General features: G+C 35.7%; 2 protein-coding genes across 7 annotated transcripts in view; both read right to left on the bottom strand.

Moving 5' to 3' along the window:
• LOC120627257 (Down syndrome cell adhesion molecule-like protein Dscam2) overlaps positions 1 to 11,091 on the bottom strand; it is a 78,605-nt gene extending 67,514 nt beyond the window's left edge. For all 6 annotated transcript variants that reach the window (XM_039895170.1, XM_039895171.1, XM_039895167.1 and 3 more), the window contains exons 1-2: positions 11,003 to 11,091; positions 1,451 to 1,605 (exon numbers count right to left, since the gene is read on the bottom strand). In XM_039895170.1, the coding sequence (XP_039751104.1) occupies positions 1,451 to 1,499 (49 nt within the window). In that variant the 5' untranslated portion in view covers positions 1,500 to 1,605; positions 11,003 to 11,091. The remainder of the gene's footprint in view (positions 1 to 1,450; positions 1,606 to 11,002) is intronic.
• Positions 11,092 to 11,632: 541 nt separating this feature from the next.
• On the bottom strand, positions 11,633 to 23,706 carry LOC120627215 (glycogen phosphorylase). Its single transcript, XM_039895091.1, has 9 exons — positions 23,666 to 23,706; positions 23,162 to 23,583; positions 20,995 to 21,226; positions 18,650 to 18,834; positions 17,847 to 17,958; positions 16,653 to 17,770; positions 15,720 to 16,006; positions 15,148 to 15,349; positions 11,633 to 14,489 (listed from the first exon to the last, which is right to left on the bottom strand). Exons 2-9 carry the CDS (start codon positions 23,399 to 23,401, stop codon positions 14,343 to 14,345), a joined length of 2,523 nt encoding a protein of 840 aa, XP_039751025.1. The 5' UTR covers positions 23,402 to 23,583; positions 23,666 to 23,706; the 3' UTR covers positions 11,633 to 14,342.
• Between the last annotated feature and the right edge of the window lie 3,023 nt (positions 23,707 to 26,729).

Below are 26,729 nucleotides of genomic sequence, written 5' to 3'. Positions count from 1 at the left end.
TTTTCTCCCAGTAGCCCGAACCGCTCTATCGATCGCGAGCAGGAGCGGGGCCCATAAACAATTAGTTTCCGGGGAGCGAGACTACCAACGATCGTGTAACCTCATAAAATGCGTAAATATTTATTTTAGTTTTATCATATTCAACGGGCGGCTAACCACATTATCTATTTCTATCTATCTACCCAGTGTATCTATCTTGTACATTTAAACGAGCAATTTTTATATATATGTAGGTATATGTCTGAATTTACCTTTAAAGGTTATAATAGCTCAGGTGGGAAAACGGGCGGTCCCGAAATTAGAAGACCCCAAGTCCTGGTAGATGATTATTTTTTCCCCTTTTTTTAAGGAAACAGAAGACACCGGTTGGTGTTCAGGTGTTTATTTTTTTCCTTTTTGTACTTTGTATTTTTGTTGACTAAAAGTGTATGGGGCAAAACAATACGGTTGCAGTGAACAATAACCCATGCCACGCTGCTAACTACCTCACATTAGCGCGTTCCAAATAGTGATAATCCAACTAAGATCATTCAACCTACCTAATATAATCATATCATCTCAACTCATGTTCTTCCACAGCTACTCCTTAGTAGAGTAATGTATTTATCACTATCACTTCACAAAAATGGAAATTGTATAAGTAAACGTCTCTAAAAGATAATTTAAATATCGAATCGATTTGGTTTAAATTTAGAATGGAGATACACGCTGTACTTATTGACATTTATAGTCTAAATTATAGCCCAAAATATCCCGCAGGAATAACTTTAACCGAACGTACTTTTTGTAGTTTTACTTTTATAAAGCATATCGACCCAGTACCGACAGGCGCCAACTGTGCGCAATCGACAAAACAAAAATTTTGCATTTTTTACAAAACAAAATTATAGATATAAATAGGTATGCCGTTAAACTGAAATTTTACTTATTTTATTCATTTTCAATTTAATAATTGAACATAATATAATGAAATATCAATAACGTACGAATTTGTATTTTGTAGGGTCCGATCTAATTCAATGCTCTATATATCGAGCTGTAAGTCAGCGGTTCTCGCTCAATATATACAGCAGTAAAGTTTCATTACATAAATCTTAATCTATTTTTTTTAATCCCCTACAAGTTAGCCCTTGCCCTTGCAGTCTAAGACGGTAAATAGCTAACCTGTCAGTGGAATAGCATTTATAGTAAACCCATACCTCTAGTCAGTTTCTACGGTACCGGATACGGTACCGTACCGTACCGGTACGCTAAATCGCTTAGCGGCACGTCTTGGTCGGTAGGGTGGTAACCAGCCACGGCCAAAGCCTCTCACAAAACTAACCAGAGAAAAATCAGAAATTGACCCATGTACCTCCCACTTAAAACCACAACGCTCACTTCGCCAGCGAGGTCGACGAAGATTGAACAGGTTCCCCTTTGACTAAATTAAACAAATAAAAATACTTACCGCTTGCGAACAGCGCGACGAGGACCGCGAATCCTGTGAACGTCGCCATAGTGCACAGTCACTAAACACTTCACCGATTCACTAATTCCACTGCCGATACAAACGAAAAATACAGAAACGTCACTAGCCGCGATGCGGCCGGGCTTAGCCCGAATCTGCAACAAATAGAAAAAAACAGTGTTATTCAATGCTTTCAATATCTCAAATTCAGGGGAGTACTTATTCCAATCAAGCATGCCCGTATTTTTCTTTTTGCCTTTTCAACGGATTTTCTTAAGGCGGCTCTCTTAAACAGGTGTCGGCGAACGTTGGGATGGGACTTTTATAATACTAGTTTTACTTTATACATTTATGAACTATAATTCTCTAACAAATTTTCGTTACAAATGGATCCTCTAAAATGCACTGATTCTACTTTTATAAGACTCAGGTACCGAAACCAATAATATTTTACGATATGGGATTCCAAAATCAATATCTTTATGACTAGACATGAATTAGACACTTTTAAGCCTCTTGGAGAGAGCATTTGTAAGAATTGTTTTTGCCAATGTGTTAATTTCGCTTGAGTAATATTGAGACTTTCTCGACCTTGTCAAGAGCTTGTTGTTGAATCAATTAACTGACAATCAATATACAAATAACCGGAATAAATTTCAATCTGCTAAACACAAGAGTTTTAATTTACTTGCCTTCTTGGAGCTTTGTTATAGAATAATTATTTTTTAAGCACGCTCTAATAATGGTTTGAAGTGACTTTTATTATAAATAATCTTTGAAACGTTCGAAAGATTCGATGGAATCTTTCCATAAAAAAATAATAAGTCACACTTTATACAAAAAAAAGTTTCATGTTTCTATAGGTACAGTTCTACATAAAATCAGTATAGCAAATTTTTGAAATTACCGCTTTATAACGGGAAGACACGGCAGGGTGGCTTTATTTTATATACGTGGTAGTACCTAGTGATTCACTTGTCATATGACTCATCTATTCTTAAATAATTGTACCTTATTATTAGTGTATTAGAGCAGCACAGCGTAGCCCGTTCATTTGATACCAAACTTAATACATGTCTTGTAGACTGTCATATCCGCCATATTAGATTTTTGGTGAGAATATAGCTTTTTTTTATTCAACTACAAGTTAGCCCTTGTGTATATATGATAATGACTAAGATAGTAGCGGGCTAACCTGTAAGAGAGTTTGGTAGTCATACCCCTAATCGGTTTCTACGCGACATCGCACCGGAACACTAAATCGCTAAGCGGTGTGTCTTTGTCGGTAGGGTGATAAACTAGCCACGGCCAAAGTCTCCCACCAGACCAGACCAGGGAAAATTTAGAAATTATAACTTCCCAAATTACCTCTGTCGGGTTTCAAACCCCCTACTTATCTCCTACGCCAGGGAGGTCTTCAAGAGCTTATGACAAACTGATACTATTCTGTGTGATACTGACATTGTAGTTGACGCTACAGTGGACACTTGGACACATGTAACATACGTTACCCTTCATTTGCTTAGTTGAAGTCGGGTAAAGTAAATGAATAAAACTACAATATGGGCCTTGTAATTCCAAAAGCGCATGCCGTAGTGCCCTTCAAATCCCCTCATATTACTAAATGGTTTTCATAATAAAGAGGGCGCAACCCTCGCCCAAAAAAATAAGCTGTCTCTTTCTTTCAATAAATTACATCTACGCAATAACTTTACTTGTGAACCGACCGTTACATTCAGTTGGGTTTAACCGAAATTATACTCTTATGTGGATATATTTATTCCCCATATTATGCTTTAGGTATATCTAATGTCAATTAATGAAAAACGGGCTTAGGAAAGGCAAGAGTTAATAGGCATTCTAGGCAAGCGCGCCCCAACTTAAACCGCATCATCGCTCTACATAAGGCATGATAGTTGTCAAGTCTATCTAGTATAAAAAGAAAAAAAAATGTTATATAATTTTTAACTATGGGTCTAAATATCTTTTATATTTTTAATTGTTCATACTCCGAGGCAGCATTATAGTATCTGTTTAAATGTTTCACATATTTTGGAATGATTTCGATCAGTCATGTGGGTACAATACTGCCAAATGGCAGAGTTGCGTCTTGCTTTCCCCATATTTTCACCAGATCGCCATTTTCCCAAAATTAAGTAGGCATACAATAGCAATTAAAGTTTGTTTCAATAAAATCAGTCAAAAAGAAGTGTATCTACCTAACAGTGATAGCCTAGTGCCCTAACTGTTTCGGCCATTCTTTCTGGGAGGTCGATTTCTTTCCCCAGCACTCATCGCTATCTTTTTAAGCAAATTAAATGTCACTTGTTTAAACGCTGAAGAAAAACATCGTGAGGAAACCTGTATGCCTGAGAGATTTCCATAACGTTCACAAAAAGACGTGTCAAGTCAACAAATACGCTCTTGGCCAGCGCGTGGTCGAGAATGGCCTAAACCATACTCATTCTGTAAGGAAACTCGTACTTCTTAGTGGCCCAGTAATGGTTTGATAATGCAGAATATGATAGACTTTTGTTAAGGTTCCTTTTTTCTTCTGTTCAATAAAAATGGTTTGTTTGCGTAAATAATCTCACACGTGCAATTACGATAGTCTTACTATAACACAGTAATGAGTATAATGAACTATGAACACGTGTGGTTCGTTCCATACCCACCTGAACGCCTTACAAAGAATCCCGGAAGTTCCATACTTAAGTGTCCTGCCCTCTCTATCCACGAATTGAGACAATGACATCATAAACGCACATACTTGAATTTATAATCAAACAAAACATTATAGGCAACTTTTTGTAAAGGATTAGGTTCGAACAATGCCTTAAGCAGTTACGAGACCAAATTTTAGTTAGAGTCGGACTGAACAATAGAGTATTAAAAAATACTTACACATAATCTATAATCCTTAATTAAGACTCATTCATATAATATAAATAAATTTCGTGTATTATGAAATTGCTCTGAAATAATCATCTTGGCGAATATTGGTCGCCCAGGCACTAATAATATTATTACCATCGGAGTTAGTGTTATTTTTTACACCCCGGTGTAAAATGACTATGTGCAATGACATCATGGCAAATGCTACACCGTCAGCCAATACGTTCTGTACTTTATTTGAAGAGAGGTAGGTAAGAATCTCATTGTCATCATCATCTGAAACCGATGGATGTCAGAGCTCAAAATCTTATGTAGCGATTTCCATATGCTACTAGTCCATATTCCCTGTCTCTTTTTGTGTAAACTGTGTCTCCTTTTCTTTCAGGTGGGTTTAGCAATGCTTTGTTCTCCGATGCGAGGCGCTACTCAAACATCTTCAAGCATCAAGGTCATTGAAGCTATGTATCCCTGAGGTTAGTCAATGACTTTGATGCATATAAGGATCTCCTCATTTCAGGTTAGCTCACGAAGAGATAGTCCAAGCACTGATCTAGATCGCTTTATCTACCTATTACAATTTATTGATTTCAAGGTGGATCTCATCATCTAGTCAAAGCGTAAGCTGCACCATTAGGTTAAGATTTGATACAGAATTGAAGCTATAGAATTGAAGTGCTAGTCTTCATCATGTAAAAATATACACTTATTTTCTTAAAACTTATCTTAAGCTAATGGGCCACGTCATTAAGAAGTAATGTAAGTCTAACAATTGTGGTTGCCGATAACCTCAGATTCTACGAGTATAATGCGAGGTTAGGAAAAAGAAATCCGTGCGTGAGTGACGGAAAAGTTATTTTGAGATTCCATTATCCAGAAATGGCCACGCGTTTATGTTTCGATTTCTCAAGAGTGAACGTTTTTATTGGCCAAAGAATCGGTTGTTGGTAATATATAACGCCTCTGTAAAATATATTTACATTTCGACTCTTGACTCCTTCATTCCATCAACAGCGTTGAAAGTTGATTTAACGTAGTGTTAATGTATACTGCTATAAGCTATGCAATGCTCCTAAAACGATAAGGTAATCAATATCTATATAATTTAATTCGTAGAGGCGCTAATGCCGTTTCTACTTGGCTGCATCAGAAGAAGGGCGGAGATTTTCAAACGAAAAGAAATTCGTGGATTAAATTAGAAAAATGACGTCTCTTATTAATCTTTGCTAAAAATTACTGTTTATGGAAATACGTTGGCAACATTGTGACTACTGTTATTTGAATTAAAAAACTTAGTAGATATAACATGTTTGTACGATGTGGCATCATGATTATTATTCTTAATAGCAGCTAACGTGTTTGATTCAGAAGTAGACAACATTAACCATAATTATGATTCCTAAGATGGACATGCGATGCTATAGCAAGCTGCAACATTTATAATAGTAATTTTTAGAAATGTATATTGTATTAAAACAAGTTAGAGTACCTATTAAGACAACATATTAGTCTTTATAAACAAAAAGTGGATATAAACAGTCGACTTACAAGAAATGGTCATAAATTAGTGACATCTGCATATCGTCTGCGAAAGGTGCAGAAGTCATTTGTGGGATTGAGTATACGCTTTTATAATATGATTCCTAAGGTAATTTTGGACCTACCAATGCATAAGTTTAAAGAATGTGTTAAAACACATTTATTACAGCGAGGTTATTATACAATTGATGAGTTTCTTAATGACAAGGTTGCTTGGAAGCATCCGGCTCCGCTTTCATCTCTCACAAGATAGAAAAATGAATGTTAAAAGATAAAATGTAAATTTTTGATGTAGGAAAAGAGCAACTGCTGAGTTTCTTGCCGGCTTCTTCTCGGTAGAATCTGCCTTCCGAACCGGTGGTAGAGTCACTACACACGGACAGACTTGACATTTCAAAAGTGCTTGTATTAGGCCTACTTGAAATAAATGAATTTTGAATTTGAATTTTGAATTTATTGTAACTTACCCATGAATAGGAACCCACTATGTACTTAATTGAAACCTTTTGTATATTCTACTTTAAAATTATTCAATGGTAAAGTTAAATTAATAGTTAGAATAAGGCTTCCTAATACCATAGGTTCGTCCTTTTTGTTATCTGGATTAACGGCAGACTTCAACAACAACTTCACAATTTTACGTTCAACCTACTTATTATAAAAAAAATTATAACTCAACAAGTCGCTGGCAAACTTTAATATCCTCGAAGCAAAAAAAAATAGCTTTACAAAGTTGACACCAATAAAGAACGTTGAAAGAGAGGGTGCACGGAGTCGTGAGGACTTTCACAATTAGACTTCTATGTGGGGGTGGTTACACTTTGCTCGACGCGAGAACACATGCCACCCTAAATTTCAACCTTATTACAAGGGCATAAGGCATCGTTATGTTAAAATAATATTGAATCTGAATGTACGGTATCCCAGACGGCCGAGTCGATATCCTATGTACCATTATATATATATATATACCTACGCTCTTTGAGAAGTTCAAGACATTGGTACCTACAGGCTACATATCGATCTTAGCTAGACGCGAGCCAAGAGAAATATTTAAGTCTCAAAATACTTTACAATTCTTTTAACTTGTATCCTATAACTTAAAGATCTGATCATCTGCTAAAGTCTGTGTTACATGCAAATCCCTTGGCTTAGCTTGTTTGTCTTTGCAAAAAAGTATGGTTATTTACATCACAGTTTGTTCGTACAATAAGTAATGCAGATTTACTATGAAGAAAATACTCACAAATATGAAATGATAGGTACTACACATAACATATCATCCGACCAATAACCGTAAATCGTTTGTTAGTTTAGGCTATCCGTGTGAACCGATGAATTTATTCATTCACATTTATGAGGAAAATAATAGAGAACAGGTACCAGAACTTAGGTAGAAAAGCTAGTTTGTTATTATTTTATAACATTTGACCAAGCAATTCAATTTTTAATCACTCTACCTGACATTGAAATCGGACACACAAAGGAAATGATGTGTATATGTAGACTGTGAGACTTATTATGTGATTAACGCAATAATTAATATCATTCGCTATTTATGCCACGGTTTATGAGGCAGTTTGAATGGGGGTGTCTTCTGGGTTAAAAGCAGCAGTTCGGGTTTAAAAAATCTTTGTTGCATTTGGTGTAGGGGTTCAATTCCCTAAGATAGTCTGTCATTTTAAAATTTTTAATCGGAACCAATTGATATTTCGGTCAATAATTAAAATTGTAAAATACGTTCATTGTTCAAGATTTAAAAATAACTTAAACTTAATAAAATAAAAGGGATGAATAGGGGATGAAAGATTTTTAGCCCTCGAAAACCTCTGGTCGGATTAGTTGAAAACTGGCACGTTAGGATCTGCTGAATTGTATAATTATTTGATAAACACAGCTTTAGCAATATCACTACTTGACGTCACAAATTGTGGTTACAATTATACGAATTGTACCCATGTCATACCGAGGACGCATCATCTTGAGCCTACAACGTCTCACTGCTGGACACTGTTTGCTTTAGGATAGAGAGAATTAGACCTTAAATCTACCGCGCTGCTGCAATGCGGTTTTACAAACTTTAAACGAAAAACATCACAACCGCACCGACTTAACGTGCTCTCCGAGACACGAGGGTGGACAGCGACTGTTTCGCTAGAGCCTCGGTAATCCCTCGTGGAACATGCTAACCACGGCATTAAGGAGCCAAAAAACCAGAAGGTTGGTTTGTGTTTCATAAAACTATGTATCGGACGGTTGGATCAGTGCGAAATGTAAAACTACTAGCAGGAGCTTTGATAAAGCAAGTGACGGTAGGCATAAAGCATTCCTTGTTGGGAGTGTGGGTAGGAATTAATTAGATAAAATTACATCCGGATGAAACGCGTTGAATTACTAGTGCGGATAAGAGTTCGTAGGTTTATTTTTAATATTACTAGCGGATGCCTGCGACTTCGTCGGAGTAGAATTTTAGATTTCCCGTATGACTTAGATTTCCTGTGATGCCATTGCCCGTCTCTACAAAGCAAGCTACAAATAAGCAAATGCCTTTTAATATGATCCCTATTGGAAATACTTGAAAGTAAATCCGTGAAGATTTTATAATGTGATTTTTGTAATGATTATCCTTAATGCCACTTTTCGTATCGCGAACTTCAAAAAAAAGGAGTGTCTTGCACCCTTCAAACTCCCATTTTACCCTTGTGTGAACTCTCATAATTAAGTAAATTAACTATCTTCTTGTTAAATTTAAGCCACTTATCTATGTCTAGTTCTAGTTATCGAGATTTCGTGTTTAATGATTCAGTGGCCGGTCGCTCGTTTTCAAGATACAGATTTGCATAAAAATGTCAGGTATTTTCAAAATGTGTGTGTATGTGTGTGTCTATATGAGTGGGTGCGTGTGTGTGTGTGTGTGTGTGGGAAAACGTGTCATGTCAAAAAGCTAATTTAGCAAATTCTTTCAAGTGCCTAACTTGATTACTAAGATCTCTTAACACCACCTGGCAACTTAAACAAAGATTACCAAAATATAATAGAACATTTTACTACCTGAACTGTTTAGGAATACAAAAAATCCGTCCGGACCACCTTTCTTTTTCGGGCGTCATACACCTGCTCTTGTGGAACGAAACAGGCTTATTCAATGCAGACGAGTAGACGAACTTATTATGCATATTCAATGCATATCAGCTAAACAAAACCAGTATACTAAATGGATTTACTTCTCAACAAAATTCTTAATATTCCGTAACTAAATGCACGACTTCTATGGTGCAGCAACCGGATAGCCAACCTTGCTAATACGTTCGTCGTACGTTCAATTTAATATCTGTTATTAATAAACGGACATCGAGCAAAGACAGAGTTAAGTTCGAGTCTAAGAAAGATACTTGAGTAACTGTTCTTAGCTCGAATTTGTTTTATTAACACAACTTTGGTGAGCCGATGAAGAAGTCTAACATAAAGACAAATCATCTCAACTCATTGGGATGTTAGGTTCGGTATTAAGCGTCCAGAAAATCTTAATCCAGTAGTGGCATGCTCTAAAGCATTAAAGTTATTTTCAAAACATGTATTGCAGAAGGATTCTTCCACTGTAAGTCTACACCATCTCCTTACCCGCCTTATCTCTTCGAAATATAGGTTATCAAATAACATCATTAACAAACCTGCTCAAAGCCTACTCTAGTTGAAAACCCAGTTCACACTACTGTCTAAACTATCAATTTTCCAACGAATTGAGGGCCCCGAGTCCCTATAACATTCTCATGAAACACAACACTCATGCTTCCATCCGACTAGCAGGAATTACTTTGCGTAAGTCCATGTGATACTTCCTCGTACTAGTAATATTTGTGTCTTTTTGTTCCTTACAACGTAACAAATGTACCTTATAATTCTCTCTACATAACTTTAACTACATTTTGAGTCGTAAATATCTAGTCCTTGTACGTATTAAGAGGCGTTAAAATTCACGTCACAAAATCCATTTGGTGAGCAAGTCAGATTTGAATGCTATAGAGAATTATGGTCCAGTATAATAGCTAAATGTAGCTTACCCATCGCTATCGTTTTATATATTAGAATATAGCATATAGCAGTAAAATTCATGAGAACCGTTGCGGTTAATATTGCTGAACTTATGGAATTAGGTCTATTGCGTCTATTTACGGAGCGTCCGTTCTCGGCTATCAAAAACTCACGAGCATAAGCCAACTAGCAGCCGGCTAGCATTGAAGTCCTTAGGCGTGGTCAATTAATTAACTGAACCACCCGTTAACGTATATATAAATAACACCCTAAACGTTTGTGTAACAAAAGTTATTTTTATATAAACTTCTGACATTTATGATTCACGATTACTTAGTCATCTTTTTCTCATGGCTTCGTCAAGTTACGATTACCTATACGAACAAATTCTTCTAACGAATACATAGGTACATAACATATACCTAAGTATGTACTCGTATATATCTTCACGTTATATACTATTCCCTCCAGGATTAGCCGGCTAATCCTGTAGGTAGAGTCAGTCCATTGCTCTGTAACTTTTTAATGAAAACGATAAATTTTTTTAAGCAAGGATTATGAACAGCTTATTTTTAAATTAAATCAATGAAATATACGCTGCACACACATGTCTAATGTTTGCATATATTATGGAAATCAAGATTTTTTTATCAAACTGCGACGGGAGCACATGGTTTTATAATCGCTAGTTTCTTTCGATCGATTGCGAAGGTTCGCATCTAGCAAAAATTATCTTTATTTTCAATACAGCCCGGATTTTTAAGCGCGAATTGATTAGACGCCTACTGCTTAAATTATTATTCGCTTTGTAATTAAGCGTTTCCATTAACATCATTTACAAGTTGACATTGACCGGTAGTGGAGAATACAACAATATCATTTTTAGATTTCGCATTGACATTTTTTTATCATATCAATTATGTATAACAGAGATTAGATATAATAAAACGTAAAACTGTGGAGACTCTCTGGACAACATCGTTATCGATCGTGGTTGCGCGGGGAGCAGCCGGCATTTTCGCAAAAACCTTGAGTATAATAACACAAAGGCACGATGAAATCGGGTTTAAGAGAATGAAGGGCTATTACCTGAGAAACGCGAGCGGTGGCTCAGCGTAGCTCCCACAACACAATTCACCACAACACACGCGAAAGGACGAGCGGCGATACCGACCCGCCCAAAGTATAGACGCCGAGTGAGTAGTGACAGAGGTGTATATACTTTGTAATAGCTATACCACGGCCGATGACATCCAACGTGCGACAAGCACAGCTATATCTCTGTTTCGCTCATGATACAATCGAAAAGAGGACGATCCTAGCCGATTCGTGACGAAAGATGGCCGAAATAAAAGGAGCAGACGCGTGATTTGCGCACGCAGGACGAGTAGTCCTGCGTACCGGTGAGGCTTCGAGAAATAGATTTAACTGCTATACGCTCCCTACGCGTAAATTCAAGATGGCGATATGGGAACACATTGATATTCATTGGCGCAATTGTCTCACTTCCTTTATACTGATCAATTTAAATGACATCTTAAGCACTAAGAATGTATCAATCATTACTGATTGTAAGTAAACAATCTATTGAAATCAGAATTTATAACTACATTCTAATATTTTATTTTAAATAATATAATATAATGAATAAAATAAATAAAAATGATCTTTTATTAGTCATAAATTTTATTTAAATTTAAAAATAGCAGAAATATATAAATAACATTAATTAAATTGTGTATAAAATATATGAGATAATACATAGCATATTATAAAGTTAATACAAGATTGCGGCAGTAGGTTGTTCGTAGAAAGAAAACAATATCAAATTTTCTTAATCTTGTAAGGTACCTATTCGTTTACGCTGAAACTTTGATGAAATTAATAACAATCGCAAAGGGTACTTATATACTATATAGTTCAATCTAATTTTTTTTTTTGTTTTTTTAGTAAATTTTATAAATACAACTTTTTATGGAGGAATTAACTGTGTCACAGTGATTTCAGAGTTACGTTAAAGTTACATGCTACAAAGCAACGTAAACGAATACGCGAGGAACATCTTATATGGCACATACATTAAAATTAGATATTATATATAGACTTTTTTTTCTAGTTATTATTATAACAAAATAAATAATTTATTTATAAATTTAATTGAAATATAAACAACATTCAGCTGGCTCAACCTTAAACTCGACGGATTCAGCTACAATAATTTTATCGTTAACTGATTAAGTTTATCGTAGACTACCACAAGACCTGTCAGAGTCGACGCAGTGCTTTGACTGCTGGCATTATTCACATTTTCTGTAGATGATTTAAATGCTTTAGTTAATAAGTCGTACTCTTTATGGCAGTTTGCGCTCAAATCACAACAATTTAACTATTTTGACGCCAAAGTGCGTATGTGAGAAATATTTTCAATTTTTTTATCTTATATTTAATACATTGCAGTTGTTTGTTTTTGTAATGAATTGTGTACCGTTATAGTCAAATAATTGATTTATTAAAAATGTATTTATACACAAAGTAGTAAACAACATACTGTCTGTTAGCTGGCTCAACATAGTTACAACGGACTTTATTCAAATTCAAAAAGTATAGTGTATATAGCAATTTTAGTTTATCGTAGAATTCGTAGACTATAGTAAGACTTGGAAGAGTTTCCTGCATCGGATGCAATCAAAAAAATCTTTGAAAATAATTCACAGTTTCAGTAGATTATAAATGTTATACGTGCGGATCTTGTGGCGGTCTGCAATCAACTTTAAAGTACAAAAATTAAACTAATCTGGCGCTAACTGAATTTATATGATACTGGTAGTTATTTTAAAAGAATATTTATTGCATTTCTTATTGCTTACAATACTCTAACACCAAATTACTCGATATCCAATATAATAATAATTTAATACATTAAACAACTTCTAATAAAATATAATCTCAATTTTCTACACACACTGACATAAAAATTTTAAAGCCTCCCATGAATTTAAAGGGATAAATGACTATTTACTTATTTATTTATAAACCACATCAATCAATAATGTAACAATATCGCTAATATCAAGGGTCCGATACAGAAGGCAGTAGTCCTTGAAACGGCGCGTATTGTGAGGAGGTTCCTCACTCTGGAGCCCTGACCGCCGGTTGCTTGGGCATTCAAAAGCCCCGCAAGCGGAGGGTGGATATTTTTTCTTATACATTTTTTATAGTGTTTTTTATTTTGAAAATGAAAATCAATAAATGATAGTATAAATTATAGCTAATATTATTTGCACTATTTGGATATTACCAAGGAAATATTAAAAAAAAATTAAGGATAGGATAAGGAAAACAACATCTACAAGCATACATACAAATAGTAAGACTAGATAGATATTCAATAAAATATAAGTAGAGTAAAAAAACATAACCTGAAGGTCACAAAATGAATTGAAAACACCCTGTAATAAATATTTGTTAACAAAAATGTGTAAAGTATTGCATATTATTTAAAGCACCCAACAAAATTGAAGCTATTAATATATTTATTAAAAGGACGCGAAAATGTTAGATTATATTTTAGTTAGTACTACACCTACGCTAACTTATATTAAAGCAAAAAAAATATATATGGTGTTTTTAAAAGTCTCTACTTACCTACATAATAATTAGGCTGACTATATCATTTGGTGGTAATTCTGTTGTACAAAATTTGTAAAATAAACAAAGATATAATATAAGAGTGTGCTATTTTTTTTTTACAAGGAACATTATGACAAGGATAGACAGCACTACAATTTAGTTTACATATTTTGGTAGCATCGAATTAGAACCATTGGAATAAAACAAAAATAGCAATTGCACAAAAAGTTGTTTCAGCTATAAAAGTCATGGTTTGCTTACGGTCCTAGGGTGTGTATAGAACCGTGTGCGACGTTTTGTCGCTTAAAATTCATTCAGCTACTAAAAATCATCATAGAACAAGTTAGATTGGTACGAATGCAACAACGCGACATCTCAAGTGTTCGGCCACCATTAACATATTTTATGTCTTTTTAAAATATTAGACAAATATGGAAATTTAGATAAATAATCGTAAAAGCTTGTCTTAAAGAGGTAACAAACGTTGAAATGAAATAAATCTTCAATATAGATTTTGATCAGTTTTCTATTCAAGTAATCAATCATGAAAAAATTATTTCTACATACTATGATCTACTTCGAGCATGTGTTTAAAAAATCTGTTTATGTATAAGAAGTAAGATAGAAATATTTACGTAAATTCACGGACGTAATGTCATGTTGATCAGTTTCAAATTTGAAGTAATTTGCTAATAAAAAAATCATTAACGGTTTACATGATATAAACATAAGTTCGCATACCATTTTTAAGTTGACAATAAAATATGAAATCGTGAACAACCCGTTGAGAGTTGGTTGTTTATGTATCGTGCGGTGCTGGAAGCTTCTCCCAGGAGGGTTCGACGCCCCAGATCTGACGAGCGTACTCGGCGATGGTGCGATCCGAGGAAAACTTCCCGGAGGACGCGATATTCTCAATAACCATCTCAGCCCATTTCGCTTGATCCTGTGTTCAGATAAAATAGAATAAGTACAGGGTCTACACATACTCACTTTTTGCAGTCTTCCTCATCCTCGGTTTAATAATGGCCCACTGTTGGGAAGCACCCTTAGCTCATAGGATTGGGGTTGAGAGATTTGAACCTTCCTTTAAGTTTAATTTAGAGTAGATAAAGTTAAATAATTGATTATTTTTCTTGTGTGATGGATAACTGGGTCGATGACCGTTCATATTCGATCTTGCTCTTTGAAGATTAAACGCGTAAAGCGTGGAAGCAAGTTGATCGGATGGTTCTTTCCAAGTTTTTTAACCTTGTGTACATGCCCAAGAAACCGGCTAAAGAGCGGTTTGATATAGAGTTCCGAAATCATCATCATCATCATCATCATGTCAACCAATCGACGTCCACTGCTGGACATAGGTCTTTTGTATGGAGTTCCACAATACACGGTCCTGGACCGCTTGCCTCCAGCGGTTCCCAGCAACTCGCTTGATGTCACCTGTCCACCTCGTTGGGGCCGACCTTCGCTGCGTTTATCGGTGCGGGGTCGCCATTCCAGCACCTTAAGACCCCAACGTCCATCGGTTCTTCGAGCTATGTGTTCCTAAATCATTTGATACTAAATAAAGCAGAAACTAGCGTGTGGTATTCTTTAAAACTAACCTGATACACTTGAGAGACTTTCTCCTGCGCCTCGATGTAGGCATCGAAGTCGGCGAGATGCATGAACCGGTCGTGGTGTAGAAGAACGTCGGCTACGTGCGAAAAGCGGCCCGGCTCGCCCGGGGAGAAGAATCCACTGCGGATCTGTTCCACGCATTGACGGAGTTCCGGGTTTCGTTCGTAGTACTCGTACGCGTTGTACCTGAATATATAACAAGGTGTTACGTGTATTCCAGTCTTATAATAACACTGGTCTGACTTTCAAAACATCTATACATATGACAGCTTAAAGTTTTTTCTTGATTTGAAGCGATTTCTAAATATGACATGTGATTGATACTGGGGCTAATATGATAGTGATTAGCACTACTCGTAAATATTAAATTTTCAATTACACATATTATGTCTAGGTCTAGAAAAGGTAAATTGCATTTCAGGATTCCGTGATATTTCTTTCGGGTGCGTTATCACTAAAACGGGGGTAACACGAAAGGAATATGTGGATATTTATGCACATCTACACTCCACCAAATGAAAAATGCACCCAGCAACCTATTCTAACCTAAACTTACCCGCGTTGTTTCAAAGCTTCCACATCGTCAACTCTCATCCCGAAGATGAACATGTTGTGTTCACCCGCTTCTTCGGCCATTTCGACATTAGCTCCATCCATGGTGCCGATTGTAAGCGCACCGTTAAGCATGAATTTCATGTTGCCCGTACCAGACGCTTCTGTCCCAGCGGTCGAAATTTGCTCACTGAGATCAGCGGCTGGCATGATACGCTCCGCAAGAGTAACCCGGTAGTTCTCTAAGTATATAAGCTTTAGCTTATCTCCAACGTCTGGGTCATTGTTGACCTACAAAAAAAAGTTATGTAGAAGTAAAAACCTTAACAGCATTCTTTCTTTTCAAGCCTTCGAACAGTGCTTGTTGCCAGTTATGACTCAGGCGCCGAACGTGGTTGCCAACATGTTCACTTAGCTAGCGCATTGGTCAGGGCAGATGAAATCAGGAGATCCGTGGAAGAACCAAAGTTACCGACAAAGCTAAACGTTTCGCGAAGCTGAAGGGGCAATGGGCGCATAGATGACCTCGGGCCAGTGAAAGCAACGTTGATAAAGCCCCGAAGACGTTAATAGATGACATCAAGCAAGTTGCAGGGCCCAAGCGGCAGAAGACCGAGGTATTTTGAACTACCTAGAAAAGACCTTTGTCCGTTAAGTGGACATAATGATAATGATGATGATTATTTGCAGAAGTGATCATCATCGTCATGTCAATAAGGTCTTTTGTAGGGGTCCCTGCAACTTGTTAGATGCCATCTGTAAACCTCTTCAGGGCTTTATCAACGCTGCTTTCACTGGTGCGAGGTCATCTATGCGCCCATTGTCCCTTCAGCTTCGCGACACGTTTAACCTGAGCTTTCTTATAAGGCCCATAGTTTTGCAGATGTAGCCTTTGACAAACATTAATCTGGTGATATTATAAATGTGAAATACTTACAGTATTACCAACGGCGCATGCCAGTGCAATGATTTGTTTAGCAATGAAGTAGCCAGGAGCAGCTTTTCCTCCAATCATTACAGTTCGAGGAGTAATAACTGCGCTCGGATCACGCTTGATACGATTGTACAAGGTAATTACGTGCAGAATGTTCAAAATCTGTCGCTTGTATTCGTGAATACGCTTCACTTGAACATCAAACATGGAAGCGGGATTAATCCTTACTCCTGTGTCTCTTTCTATTAGTCCGGCGAGTCTCAACTTATTTTCTTGTTTCACTTTCATAACAGAGCGCTGGAAAGCTGGGTCCTTAGCCCATCGTTTCAATTTCTGCAACATCTCCAAATGAACGGTCCATTCGTCGCCAATCTTGTCGCAGATCAAATCGGACAAGGCAGGGTTACACAGAAGAAGCCAACGGCGTGGCGTGATACCGTTTGTTTTATTCTGGAATTTATCTGGCCACATTTCAAAGAAATCGCGGAAAACGGTTGCTTTTAGAATTTCGGAATGAATAGCCGCAACGCCATTTACTGCGTGCGAACCGACAACGCAGAGGTTTGCCATATTAACACGTTTTTCGCCCTCTTCCTCGATAAGGGACATGCGTCGCATACGATCAGCGTCACCAGGCCAGCGTTTCTGAACTTCTTGGAGATGTAGGAAGTTAATATGGTAGATCAGCTGCATGTGCCTGGGGAGACAATTCTCTAACATAGAGCAAGGCCATCTCTCTAGAGCTTCAGGTAAAACGGTGTGGTTAGTGTAGGCGCAACACTTGACGACTAGGTCCCATGCCTTCTCATATGGCAACTTTTCAATATCCAACAAAATTCGCAGAAGCTCAGGAATCGCAAGAGCTGGGTGAGTATCGTTCAACTGAATTGCAACTTTATCAGGAAGGCTGTCGAATGTTGTCCTGACTGCTTCCCGACTTCCGAATTTAGATGCTTTGTATCTCCGAATAATGTCTTGAAGAGTGGCCGCGCACATAAAGTACTCCTGCCTTAATCTTAATTCCTTTCCTTCAAAGAAGTTGTCGTTGGGATAGAGAACTCTAGAAATATTTTCAGCTACATTGCGATCAAGAACTGCCTGGATGTAATCACCAGAGTTGACTAAAACAAATAAGTTTCGCTATAAGGACAAAAAATTCAGATTTGAAAGGCAATGTCAGAAATTTGAGACACTTACAGAACCGTAGGTTGAAATCAATAGGACTCTTTGCAGACCAAAGCCTCAACGTGTTAACCACATTGTTGTTGTAGCCAGGAATGGGGTTGTCGTAAGGCATAGCAAACACGACCTGTATATAAGTAAATATTACTAATATTTCATTAATATTACCTACATAGACACATACATACCACACATATCAAAGTCGTTTTTCTCAAGCTGTTAAGGTGGAAGAAGATGCTTAATAGGCATGATGACTAAATTCGAAAAACTTCCCCATGATCTTTGGAAGTAGCTTCTATATCCAAACAATACTATTGCAGAAATTAAAGTTTTGTTGATATAAATAACAAATTATACTAAACGCGAAAACGCTCGCCGGGTGTCATGACAGTACTCGTGTCATAATAGGAGCATTAGAGCTTTAGGAAATGCTTGTTTAGTTATAGTAGTTAAAGATGATCGATTTCGGTATTGATGACAAAAAACTTAGCAATTGATAGTTTGAAATAACAAAATACTTGATATACGCAGAGATTTTCGAAGTTCAAATGGTAAGAAGTACTGTTTATATAGACGTCACGTCATAATTTTGAATACGGTGTTTCATTTGTAATGGCGAATCGCTAGTTTTTGCTGTTTTCTTTATTAAAAATAAATACCAATATCATTTTGAACATGAATAAAAATACGGTTTTCATAACAAATGATTATATCATTAGATAAATACTATATTTTAGCGTTTCTTAGTTACTGGCAAATCTATATTTTCTTAAATTTAAATTTCCTATTATCGATATTAATATTACTAAGCTATTCACCTGTGTATCGATCCATTTTTTGCCTTGAGGTGTGTCTACAACGCGTCCATAAAAGTTAACGGGCAGCATAAACTCAGGCCGCGCCTTTTCCCAAGGATTACCATATCTCAGCCAATCATCAGGCTCTTCTTGCTGTTCTCCATTTTCAATTTTTTGGGTGAAAATACCATATTCATACCGTATACCTGTGAATTAAATTCAATTAAGTTTGGCCAGAAGAAGATAGTGGGTTTCTCTTACGGAATGACTGAGTGCGATGCACGTGGACACACTCCTTTACCTTTACATAGTTACGTGCGTTTTGAGCACTAAAATATAGCTTGCTTTGACGGTAAAGAAATAAGTTCTCCAGAATGTTCTCAAACGCTTGTAAAATCTACCAAACCGAACTCGGCCAGCATGGTGGACAACGGCCTAAATCCTTCTCTTTCTGACCGGAGATCCGTACCATGTAGTGAGCCAAAAATGGGTTAACAATGATGATGATGATTTCTTCTTTCTACGTAAATCTAGAAGGTGAATCCTGACATTAGCATTTTACGTAAGGTGGCGCGATGAAGACATAAAAAAGTCTCATTTTGTCATATGCACATGAGTCAGAAATAAATATAGGAGGACACATGCTTAACAGTCTATATACTAGGCCTCGAAACCGGGCTTGTGGTTTAGAAAAATTACGTTGTTTAATCCGCGTGCCTTGGAGCACCCGTTCAGCCGTCGTTCCCGGTTACTATCACTAATAAGTGATAATATGCATTAGTTAGAGCCTGTCCATTGGAGTAACTAATAGTCCAAGCTCTGCATCTCCCTTTCTGTGTATGCTCAAAGGCAGTGATGAAATGATGGCTTCAGTAGAACACACAATAGCAATCTCTTAAAACGAAAAAGACAACTTGTTTGAACCAAACGAAAAAAGTGCTACCGAGTTTATCCCATTCTGTTAGATATTTGAGGGTTAGATATTGCTTTAGAGACTGCCAACTGACTATTTTAGTTGACTTTTTGCTCATTAATATTCCATTGCATTTTATTTATTCAGAGTACCATGGTAATTTTCTTCAGAGTAAATTTTCTATAGTTATCGCCATTTGACCTCTGCGGATTGTTAAGGGCAAAGCAACAGCACTGAAATAAATATCAATTATCTACAATCTACAATAATAACAATCTCATATTTGTGATTATGAAAATCTTGCATCATTGAACTTTTCCTACAGCCTATGATCTATGCGTATGATGTATAATATTGTTGAACGTTCTATTCAAATATAGTATTCCGTATGTTGCATGTATGTTATTCGACTCCCTGCAATTTTTTAAGGAAGAATGCATGCATTTGATTTGATTGATGATGCATTTCAATGAGGAGCACTCATTCTCTGCATGTTTTAAGATTAACATAAAAATAATAAAGGTCAGTATTTTTTCGTTTTAGTCGAAAATAATCTTCTGTACGAGTATTGTATAAATACTTAACCTTTAAACCGAAATATCGTATAAATTTTGTGAAAATAAACTCATTACGTAGGTACTATAAACAGTTTGTTGAACTCTAACGAAAGAAATACTTTTATTAGTAAGTAGTATAACATTCCTTTTTTTAGAAAACATATTCGTACTTTGTTTTGTGAAAGGGTTATACCATAACATTAGATCTTTATTTCGGAAATATTTAACCAGTTTTTAATTTCAGATAGCGACGCAAGTTGTTAGCATATTGATAATTGGCTTCACGCCAACACTGTTTTGTCCACTTATTTCAATTACATTTATACTGTGGTACAATTACTTACAATTGGTTTTTAAAATTAAATTTGTTATTGAGGCAAACAAAGAGCAATTAAAATAATACTTAATATATTCTTCCCTTGCCTGCAATCTTAGTAACCTAACACCTAGTATTCATACTTCATCTTAAAGTTCAATATGTATATATATAAATGTGTATACATTTTAGTATTGTATATATTTATATGTTGATAACTACCCAAAGGTAGGCTTTCTATACAATAGTTGAAATTTTGAAAGCATGTTACATGCATGCATGTTGAAATTTTGATAGCATGTATTACACCATGGCATTCTTAGATTATGGTTAAAATATATGTAGATAGAAGATATAACATAATAAATTTGACTGGTCTTTTGATGTGTAAAATTTTAACTTCCATGTGTTTGTCTGCAAAACTCCAGTATAAATTCATTGAACTCAAATGTTTACACAACTTTAATTATATATTCTATGGGTTATAAGTACTTTAGGGCATACCTTTATAAATATATAAGCTTTATACACTATGCTAACTGGCTGGCTTGTATTAGATAAAATACAATTATGTTCATACCATAGCCATAAGCTGCAAGGCCAAGTGTAGCCATGGAATCCAAGAAACAAGCAGCTAGTCTTCCAAGGCCACCATTCCCAAGACCTGCATCCTCCTCCAACTCTTCCAGTTCTTCAATATCAAGTCCTAGTTGATAAAGTGCCTCATCCACATTGCCTTGGATGCCCAAATTGATCATAGTATTCTGTAGGGATCTTCCCATATAGTACTCCAAGGAAAGGTAGTAAACTCGCTACAAAAGATTAAATATTGTAAAAGAGCAATAAAGGGGCAGTTTTCATATTTATAAATCAAATTAAAATGTCACACATTTTAAGGAAATATTGATAGTTATTCCAAGCAGGCCTATAACTTAACCAATTACTGGGCATAAAAGTTTTCAAAATCCTATTACAATCATTAATCAAATACTGATAAAAAAATATTTTTTTTTTCTTAATAAATATTTATCACAAGGTTATATTGGGTTCTGTTCATTTAAAATGAATGAAAAGTGTGTTCTGATTTGTTTTTCAGTGGTGTACAATAAAAGTGTTTCCATTCATTCATGTATCAATGTAACCTCTAGTTGACCCAGGATATTAGGTTAATATGCTTGACCTTAAGATTATATTATAGACCTTAGTAACTAAGCCAAGTAACCTAAGCCATCAGCTGATTGATTCATAACACTGGTAAACAGACTAGTTTATTAAAGCTGTTTTCCATGACTTTATTTGCAATTGGTTTATATAATTTATTCCTGTGGGAGCCATTTGTTTCATCTGGATTAAACGTATTTCATCACCAGGATGCACCTATCTCCTTGCAAAATTTTATTGAAATTTGTGCAGTGGTTTAGGCATGAGAAGGTTACAGACATAAGATTATTTATAATATCAAAATGTAATTTTAGGACTCTGTAACCAAAACTATTAAAGACACAGAAATTTCGGCTAAGGGCCGTAAATGTTGATTTAAAGCACACGAAAAAATGTAATAAAACCCTCTAATGAAAGAAATTCTGCCATTCAAAAAATGCCTGATTGGCTGTTATAAAATGCATAAGGTAACTTTAAAGAGGCAATCAATTTACAATTAAAATAAATTTGTACAAAAAAAAGTTTTTTTTTTCTTCTTCTTTATCTCCAAAAAAAATTACTTAATTGAATTGATTTGATGTTACCTGACTAGTTCAAATGACAGCATATTTTTTGTTAAGTAGTGAAAAACTATTATTATGTCTATATTATCATATTATTCAGGCAATTTAATTTCATTCAGTGGCAAGACTGTAGAGGATGTAGAAATAGAAAACCCTTTATTGTTACATCAAATAAAACTTTTTTTTTTTATACAGAGAAAATGCCTGACGCATAGCCTAACTTAAGTTGTGTGGCCACTTTATCATATTGAAAAAGTACTGTTTGTTTCCCTGGAAAGCTAATTAATTAATAAATAAACCATGCAGCTGAATTTTGATGTAATTGTCACTATATTTTGATAATTTTTCAGATGTTTAATATATAGAAGGAATCTTGAGTTTCTTTGATAATAGAAAACAATTTCACTTTGCCAGATTTTTGTTTTAGCAGTGTTACAAGTCTGTAACTTCACTCTTTTTTTCTAATTTATACCTGTCCTAAGTTGGGGCCAGTCACTAGTTTCTCATATTTAAACCTTAATACTCTTATAGAAATTAGGTATAAATCATTTCAAGTGAAGAAGTATAATGTATAATATCAGCGAGGAGAATAATATTTGTTTTATTACTTCCAAATATTAATAACAATTGTCAACTCAAGTAACATCACCCACAATATATATAGAACTTAATTTTTTTTTAAACAAGATATTTTCTATTATATTAACTTCCTATTTTTACTATGAATATTATATAAATAACATTACTGTTATTTTCACCTGATGGAATTGCATACAACTTATTTTATTAATTAAGATCAGAAACCATTCCATATCACAGTATAGAAATGAAAATAGGAAATTTAAGGATTTAATTTTAAGGATAGGAGCGGTCCTGTTTTGGAAAAAAAATATGTAAATTTAATTTAAGAAGTTACTTGTGCTAAAAGAAGGTAGTTTGAAAAAATTACAAGCCCAATTTTAATCAACCAAGATTAATTTCATGTTTGTGTATTGAAATGAAAAATAATTAAAACTCAAATACCTTGGGATCTTTTTCATAGTAATACTGTTGGGTGCGGATCCAGCGGGAGACGAGGTGATCCCGGACGGTATGCGCCAGAGCGAAGTAGTAATCTCTCGGGGTCGCAACATTTCGGTCTTTTACCAATGTGTAATGCAGGTGCCGATTGAAAGCTTTCTTCACTTCAGTAACATTCTCAACAGCTACAATACCTCTAACTGAAATTTGCTTACGCTTATCCGAATCTGTTTGGACGCTCATTTTCGTATTATTCTCCTAGCGCACGATACAATCTTGAGTAGCAACGAAACCTGACTGAATAGTTTTGCCGCGATATCGGTCACCTTGAGAAGGTCAAACCGCTCAACATATAAACTCGACCCCTGTGGTTATGTAGGTACTTTTGTCTCACATCTGTGGAAGATCACGTGATCTTATGAAGCCTGTAAATAATTTAGACCATGTTGTAAGCCAAGGCTATGCTAGCTGAGCATTAATTAAAATATCAATTAGTATTCAAAATACTTTTAATGTGGTAATTATTACTCGTCGGTCGTAAATATTATTATTTTGGAAACTTCAAATTGAAATCTATGACATTGACATTTGTCAGCATTTGGCGTTTTAGTTTGACACCTATCCCGTTGTAAGTGTCACTTTGGTTAGTTTTTTAAAGGTTTTACCGATTTGGATTCGAGTTTTACGCTGGGAACTTTGCTCACCACGTCTTTAGAAGTCGTTGCCCACCGCATCCAAAGTATTATTATAAAAATAACAAAATTCAAAGAATCAAAATTCGGTGCAAAGACGACATCAAACGAGTCGCTGGGAGTTACAGAAAGATGCCCCTTTAAGTCGAAGAACACATGTACAAACCAGCCATTAGACCTGCGGTTTTGTATGGGTTGGGATGTTGGGCAAAAATCAAGCAATATTTTAACAAACTGCACACAACAGAAAAGAAATGCGTATTCTGTGCTGGTCACTGGGTGTCACACTATCAGACAAAATCCGAAATAAGTACATAAGAAAGACTCAGAGTTTTTTTGGGTGGAACCGATTGTAGAAAAGGTCCCAGAAATCGCCTGCGATAGTATGGTGAACTCCAGACTCCCCGAAGACCTTATGGTAAAGCTTGCCTTCACTTGCCAACGACGAAGCGTACCCACAAACTGGTTAGCAACGGTCGAAAAAGGCCTTAAGAAAGTTCAGCTCGGTTATACCATAGCACATAACCGCGTTGAATAGAGAACGCGGGCAATGAAGGCCGACCCCAAGTAAATGGGAAAAGGTAGGTAGTCTAGTACGAAGAGATTCATAAAAATATTCATCAGTTACATTAGTACCTATTACACAAGCTATGCTTATTATAATTGGTGCATTGTCGTTGTTATGTCGTATTTATTTATTGTATCGTCGTTTGGACCGTCATGACCACACCACAGATTAAAACTGTATATTTGCAAGTAACCGGGGTATTTATAAAATCCACCGCGAAGAGATTTTTCTATTTTTGATCGCTAGATGGAATTTTTAAGTCTTCCTATTTATTTATACACTTTATTTGTAAACTACAAATAGTAAGAAAAAACAATGGACACAACAAAAATAAACTTAAAAAGTAGGATACAAAGGGCGGCCTTATCGCTTAGTAGCGATCTCTTCCAGGCAACCTTAGGATTAGGAAAACCAAGGGAAACCGATTGGTGGGGTGTATTATTATTATATACATACTTACGAACAATTACACACTAATACTTATCAAGATTACACACATAAAATATTAATAATAATAAATATAAAAAATAATAAACTAATATATACTAAAACATACTTAAATATGAGTAAGAGTTAATCTCTGTCGTCTTTATTGTTCAAGATAATGGGCTTTAACAGCATTTTTGAATATGTCTAGTGACCTTGACTGTCGTATGCTTATTGGGAGTGCATTCCACAGTTCAGTAGCTTGAACAATGAATGAATGCTTATAAAACTTAGTTTTATGAAACGGCATGCTCAAAGTCAGCGTACGACAAGAACGTATATCTGACTGCACTCTAAGAAAATTAAATTTCTCCTTTAGGTAAGAGGGAGTTTTAGGGTTAAATAACACACAGTACAGAAGCGACAGAACATGCAGATCCCGGCGACGACGAATAGGGAGCCACTTAAGCTTTAGTCTAAATTCAGATACATGATCATATTTGCGCAAGCCAAATATGAACCGAATAGCGAGATTTTGAAGACGCTCAAGTTTGTTCAGTTGGTCCTCGGTCAGGTTAAGATAGCTTGCGTCCGCATAATCAAGAATAGAGAGAATAAGAGAATGTGCCAACATAACTTTGGTCGGAATTGGAAGAACAGAACGCAAGCGACGCAATGACCTAATAGTCGCAAACATCCTCCTACTCAATACGTTGACATGCACAGACCATGATAGTTGTTTATCAAGATGTAAGCCTAGATCTTTAACAGTGTCACAGTAGGGAATAGTGACACCGTTGTATACAACAGGAGGGAGATTCTGCCAATCAACTCTAACACCCAATCCAGGGCTGCCAATAATGATAGCCTGAGATTTTACAGGGTTAACCTTAAGTCCATACTGCCTGCTCCACTCAGAAATGATAGATAAATCACTATTAACTGCAGAAACAGTAGGACCAAGATTTCCAAGGGTAGAGTGACGATATATTTGAATATCATCTGCATACATGTGATAGAGAGAAGAAATACGATGAGTAATTGAGTTAATGAAAATAGCAAAGAGTAGGGGAGACAACACGCCACCCTGAGGTACCCCAGCCGCAACATCACACCAGGACGATGAGGACTCTTCAATCCGAATGCGCTGTTGACGACCATTGAGGTAACTCCGAAACCATTCTAACACCGATGGAGATATGTTAATCGAGCGCAGGAGACTCAACAGGATGTCATAATCTACTGTATTAAAAGCATTACTAAAGTCAAGTAAAGTCAGTAGTATAGTCCTATGTTGGACGGACGTAGCTAAGAAGCTGATAAACGTGTCGCTGTTCTAAAAGATGCAGATAATGAAATAAAATAGTTATTATTTTCGTCGGGAGAAGGAAGGTATACTCACACATAGAAACAAGTTTTTAAATATTTAATTAACATTTTGGACAGTTTTCATCAAATCACAAAGTTTACAATTTAGAATGATTATAGTTATACACAATATAAATAAAATTAAGGGTTATTCTTAGTGGAGTTCATTGATAGCCCAGTAACATTAAAGAAAAGTGCCAGTAGTATACTTTTGAACATAATGCATTTAGTTTTTCGCTATGCATTCTTCTTGTATGGAGATAAATGCTTTCACACAAAATATTTTATTGCTGCCTATCTACTTTTAAATTGTCATTCAAAAATTATGACTAATTTTTCCGAGCCACACTAAAGTCATGTCATTTTGTATCATATTAATGATTTTTAAGAATATGTATAAACTAAACATAAACTTAATTTGCGAACTTATTTTGTTTTTCGTTTACTAGGCATCACTATTACATTTTTCAAATCAAAGCTACCTAATAATTAAAACTCAAATACTACTACTAATAAT

Source organism: Pararge aegeria, chromosome 11, assembly GCF_905163445.1.
Source record: "Pararge aegeria chromosome 11, ilParAegt1.1, whole genome shotgun sequence".
NCBI lineage: Eukaryota > Metazoa > Arthropoda > Insecta > Lepidoptera > Nymphalidae > Pararge > Pararge aegeria.
The sequence above is the reverse complement of the archived record's forward strand: the minus strand, read 5'-3'. Positions and strand labels throughout refer to the sequence as shown.

Bases quoted from the DNA above. Each gene is read 5' to 3' on its own strand.
- LOC120627215 (XM_039895091.1), bottom strand. From the start codon at position 23,401: ATGAGCGTCCAAACAGATTCGGATAAGCGTAAGCAAATTTCAGTTAGA. The intron at 21,227-23,161 runs GTATTTGAGTTT...AATCTTTTGTAG, and splicing joins ACTATGAAAAAGATCCCAAG to CGAGTTTACTACCTTTCCTT. The intron at 16,007-16,652 runs GTAAGTATTTCA...TTTTTTTTGTAG, and splicing joins CATGCGCCGTTGGTAATACT to GTCAACAATGACCCAGACGT.